This window comes from Oncorhynchus kisutch, linkage group LG3 (genome assembly GCF_002021735.2).
Source record: "Oncorhynchus kisutch isolate 150728-3 linkage group LG3, Okis_V2, whole genome shotgun sequence".
Lineage (NCBI taxonomy): Eukaryota > Metazoa > Chordata > Actinopteri > Salmoniformes > Salmonidae > Oncorhynchus > Oncorhynchus kisutch.
The window spans coordinates 7,358,139-7,363,585 of NC_034176.2; the positions used below are offsets into that span (position 1 = coordinate 7,358,139).

General features: G+C 40.6%; 1 protein-coding gene across 1 annotated transcript; it reads left to right on the forward strand.

Annotated features, from left to right (window-relative positions):
• The first annotated feature begins 4,016 nt into the window (after positions 1 to 4,016).
• Positions 4,017 to 5,013, forward strand: LOC116363053 (vicilin-like seed storage protein At2g18540). The gene has a single exon (XM_031816969.1). The coding sequence runs from the start codon at positions 4,076 to 4,078 to the stop codon at positions 4,979 to 4,981; it is 906 nt and encodes a 301-aa protein (XP_031672829.1). The 5' UTR covers positions 4,017 to 4,075; the 3' UTR covers positions 4,982 to 5,013.
• The last annotated feature ends 434 nt before the right edge of the window (positions 5,014 to 5,447 follow it).

A 5,447-nucleotide genomic window follows, 5' to 3' on the forward strand; every position in this document is an offset into this window, starting at 1 on the left:
GATCAGCACTCTTACCCTGAAACACTTTGTGAACACAATCCAGGTGTACTGTGATTATGAAGTTGTGATGAGGTATTATTATATTAGTTGTGCTGATGCATGATGGGTTGTAGGCTAGAGCTTGAGGACTCAACTCTGAAGACTGTTTCTGAATTCACTGACCTGGTGAGTAAATGTTGTGTACAATGGCACCACCTAGTGACAGAAACATAGAAACACACATTGTTGCTGAACGAAGGCATCTCTTTATTTTCCAGAAATAAAACTTGTAGACCTTTCCTGCAGGCTCTGAGGAGATGGACACCTCTTCTTCTTCTGGACGATCTCCGTCTCCTACTGGGACTGTCTTCTTACCCCCTCCTATCATGTGGAACAGTCTGTAAGTCATTCATCACATAACCTAGCTCTGGTACAGGGCATTATGTGCGGCTTGCTGAAGGACGGCTCAGTGTCTGCAAGCTGTACGTAACGCCCTGGACCAGAGTGACACATGACACACCTCTGGCCATCATGGATAGTCAACTCATCACATTCACGTATTGTAAGTCACAGTTGTGTGATTTGTGTTATTAAAGACAGTTAAATTGAGCAGAAGTTGAATTGTTATTTTACTATTGTAGTAAATTGTCTGAGTTCACTTCCTAAATAATGTGTTGACATTCCTTTGCTCACAGCTACAAGCAGGCAGAGATGGAGGTTCACTTCCCGAGTGAAGAGAAGAAGACCTATACAGAGAAGGAAGCCCACATGCTTGAGTTGAGGGGGAAGGATCGAACGATCCGAAATCAGAAGAAGGAGATGGACAGACTTCAAGTCTGCCTCTGGGAGGAGGAAAAGAAGAAGAGGAATGGTGGAACGGAGAAGGACAAGATCATTGAACAATTACAGTCTGAGACAGACCATCTCCGAGCCCTTTTAAAAGATGAAAGGAGGAGAAGAAGAGTAGAAAGGGGTATCATGGAAGAGTGGAAGGCTGAGATCTTGAGACTGAGGGAGGCAGAGTGCCAGAGGGAGGCAGAGAGCCAGAGAGATGCAGAGAGACAGAGAGAAGCAGAGAGACAGAGAGAAGCAGAGAGACAGAGGGAGGCAGAGAGAGAGAGGGAAGCAGAGAGACAGAGGGAGGCAGAGAGACAGAGGGAGGCAGAGAGACAGAGAGAAGCAGAGAGACAGAGAGAAGCAGAGATAGCCACAGAAGCAATGGAACACCAGAGAAAACTGCAGGAGATCCACAGACTGAAAACAACTGCTGGATCTACTGATGGTGGACCTACAACTGGCCCACGTAAGACATGTCATTGTTATTATTAAAAGGCAGTGTATATTTACCCAGCTGAAAATGAATAGTGGCAGACAGCGGTACGCTAACCCAATGTTAACTTTTATTCCTTTCCTTAACCTCACTGAAACTATACCTAACCTTTACCTTAACCCAAACCTAGGTCCTGAACCTAACCTTCATTTATCTCAACCCCTATGCCTTTCTTCTGCCGGTTGAATATCCACTTCCTTATTAACGTCATTACTGTTGTTGTTGTTGATAACTGTATCTGTGCAGGTTGTAAATAACTGCATTAGTGAAACATCATTTGTAGGAGTAATTTCTACAAGCATAGACATCAGAGGCAACATTGTTGTAACATCACACAAATTGTAACAGGAATTTCTCAAACCCCTAACTGAATGGGCAAGAAGGTTGTGTGTTTGTATTTGTACACATTTTGGACATAATTGATTCCATAAAATGTCTCATAATTTTTTCAAACCATGTCAATACATTAATTGACAATGAATTGTCCAGATGAATTGATCAACATGACCCTGCTATTGATTTGTCCAGTGTTTTAATTAATTACTTAGCTCTAGGTTGCATTTCTGTGTATCATTCTCTGCAAATCCTTTGAAAGTATGTCTTGGTAATAGATTATCACTAATTTTACCTTTTAAAATGAAGCAAGAGATTGAGAGATTGAGGCTATGGCAGAAAGTCATGGAGGAGCAGCGACCAAGACTGGCCTGGAACAACAAACCTATTGAAACAGGAAGAGAGAGGGAAAGAGAGAGGGAAAGGGAGAGAAAAGCAGAATTGGAAAGACAAGAAATGAAGAAGAAAGTGGAACAGGCAGAAGAAACGATAAAAGCGTTAGAACGAGAGATTGAGAGATTGAAAGAGATTGAGAAGGAAATCATATTTGAAAGAGAAAGAGACATGCGTATTGCAGAGAATGAGAAAGTCAAACTGGTTAACGAAAAGGTAAAAGAGTTAGAGAGAGAGGTTGAGAGACTGAAAGAAGATATGACAACAAAAGAGATTCAATACAAAATCAAATTTGAAAGAGCGAAAGAAGCGTTTAGAAGACAGAATGAGAGAGTGAAACAGGTTAATCAAAATGTACTAGTGTTAGACAGAGAGGTTGTGAGAATGAAAGAAGAGATTAGATTGAAAGACGAGACTGAACCAGAGAGAACATTTGATAGAGACAGAGAGAGAGAAAATGATTGGAGACAAAGTGAAGAGGAGATGAAAAAGAGAGTGGAGAGAGAGATGGAGCTGGAGACAGCCCTCATCAATGACAAAAAGACGTCTGAATTGGAGGAAGTCTTCAAGAAAATCAAGGAACAGCGGATTGAATTAGAAAATATGGAAACAGACAAATATAAATGGAAACAGAACCAAATGGACATGAAGGAGAAGATGGAGGGTGAGCACAACAAACAGAAAGAGGTAGAAAGAAAGAGAATGGAGAAAATACCAAAACAGAGACAAGAAGAAGATGAGAAGAAGAAGGAGATGGAGAGAGAAGAAGAAGAGGAGAGACGCAAACAGAAGCACATAGAGATGGAAGAGGAAGAAAGAGAGAGGGAGAAAGAGAGACAGAGAGACATCAAAAGAAAGATCATGGAAAAGAGACAAAAACATATCGAAAGAGAAGAAGAGAGACAGAAAGTGATTGAAAGAGATCGTGAAGAAGAAAGATGTAAACAGAAGCAAATAGAGATGGAAGAGGAAGAAAGGGAGAGGGAGAAAGATAGACAGAGAGAGATCAAAAGGAAGATAATGGAAAAGAGACATAAAAATATGGAAAGAGAAGAGAGACAGAGAGAGATTGAAAGAGATCGTGAAGAAGAAAGATGTAAACAGAAGCAAATAGAGATGGAAGAGGAAGAAAGGGAGAGGGAGAAAGATAGACAGAGAGAGATCAAAAGGAAGATAATTGAAAAGAGACATAAAAATATGGAAAGAGAAGAGAGACAGAGAGAGATTGAAAGAAAGATAATGGAAAAGAGACAAAAACAAATCGAAAGAGAAGAAGAGAGACAGAAAGAGATTGAAAGAGAGCATGAAGAAGAACTATTTGAACAGAAGCAAAAAGAGATGGAAGAGGAAGAACGAGAGAGGGAGAAAGAGAGACAGAGAGAGATCAAAAGAAAGATCATGGAAAAGAGACAAAAACATATCGAAAGAGAAGAAGAGAGACAGAAAGAGATTGAAAGAGATCGTGAAGAAGAAAGATGTAAACAGAAGCAAATAGAGATGGAAGAGGAAGAAAGAGAGAGGGAGAAAGAGAGACAGAGAGAGATTGAAGAAGAAAGATGTCAACAGAAGCAAATAGAGATGGAAGAGGAAGAACGAGAGAGGGAGAAAGAGAGACAGAGACAGAAAAATATGGAAAGAGAAGAAGAGAGACAGAGAGAGATTGAAAGAGAGAATGAAGAAGAAAAATGTAAACAGAAGCAAATTGAGATGGAAGAGGAAGAAAGAGAGGGGGAGAAAGAGAGACAGAGACAGATCAGAAGACAGAGAATGGAAAAGAGACAAAAACATATCGAAAGAGAAGAGAGACAGAAAGACATTGAAAGAGAGCATGAAGAAGAACTATTTGAACAGAAGCAAAAAGAGATGGAAGAGGAAGAACGAGAGAGGGAGAAAGAGAGACAGAGAGAGATTGTAAGAGAGTATGAAGAAGAAAGATGTCAACAGAAGCAAATAGAGATGGAAGAGGAAGAAAGAGAAGAAGAGAGACAGAGAGCGATCGAAGAGAAAGAAAGACGACAGCAACAAGAGGAGAGAAAGATAATGTTTGAGAGAGATCAAGAAGAAGAAAATATATGGAAACAGAAGCAAATTGACATGGAGAAGGAGGGAAGAGAGGGGGAGAACAAGAGACAGAGAGAGATAGAAGAGATACACAGACGACAACAACAAGAGGAGAGACCGAAACAAATGGAGAAGGAGAAAGAAAGGGAGAAAGACAATGACAATCAGAGAGAGATGGAATTAAAAGATCAGCAACAGAAAGAGATGGAGAAAGAAAAGATGATTATGAGAGAAAGGGAGGAAGCAGGAAGAAGAAAGGAGGGGCAGAAAAATATTTTGGGGGAAATTGAGGGACAGAATGAACTGGAGATAGAACAGGAGAGAGAGATGGAAGAAAAGCAGGAAGTGATTAAGGAAGCAGAGGAAGAGTACAGGGAAAGAGAAGAGAGAGGAAAGGAAGTAAGCATGAAGAAACATGTAGTAGTTAATGTTAAAGCAAAAGCACGGGAAGTCTTCAATAGGCGTAAAGAGAGGAGGTTAGAAGTGTTGAAGGGGGAACGAGAACACATAGAAAGAGGACAACAAATCAGGAGGGAGAAGGAGGAAAGACGGCTGGAGATGGAAAGAAAACAGGAGAGGGCAAGACAACAAGAGGAGCAGGATAAAAAACAAGAGATTGAAATTGCTAGACAGAAAGAAATGTTGAGACTAAGAGAGGAGGAGAGGCAGAGAGAGGAAGAGAGAGAGGAGCAGAGAAAGAGAGCCATTGAAGGCCATTTAGCTTTAATCAGAGAGAGAGAGAAGATTTTAGAGGTAAAGAAAAAAGAGAAGATGGGGGGGCCAGACAGCCAGCAGCTAGAAGCTCCAGAAGAGGCTGAAACATCAGAGCCAACCTCCAAGAACAAGAAAAAGCCAAGCATCTGGAAGAGAATTAAGATGAGGTAAAGAATGTTTAAACATCTATTCATGTTTTACACTGTTAATATATATATATATGTTATCACTTTAAAAAGTGACATTATGCAAATGTGAGGGTTTAGTGTACATGCAACACACATGTAAACATATAGATACTTACCTGTCTCTGTGATGTCTTACAGCCTTCCTGACGTGCTGTCTGTCTAGAGCTGGAACTCGATGAAGCCACAGTTCCACTGAGGTTACGTTGGTAATTAAAAGTGTCGCCCAATAATTCCTCCTCCTCTTTAAGTCATCGAGCCACATTTCCTCCTCAAAACATTATAGTCTCCTCAAGCCAGCAAGTATCCTCTTTATCAGGCAACAAATCATCTAAGATCAGTGACCCTCCTCCCCAGAGCAGAGACTCTCATCTTTATCCTAGTTAAATTAATCTCTGATCACCACCTCTACAGTCCTAGAAAATATCCCAAAAATGGAAATGGTTTCAACA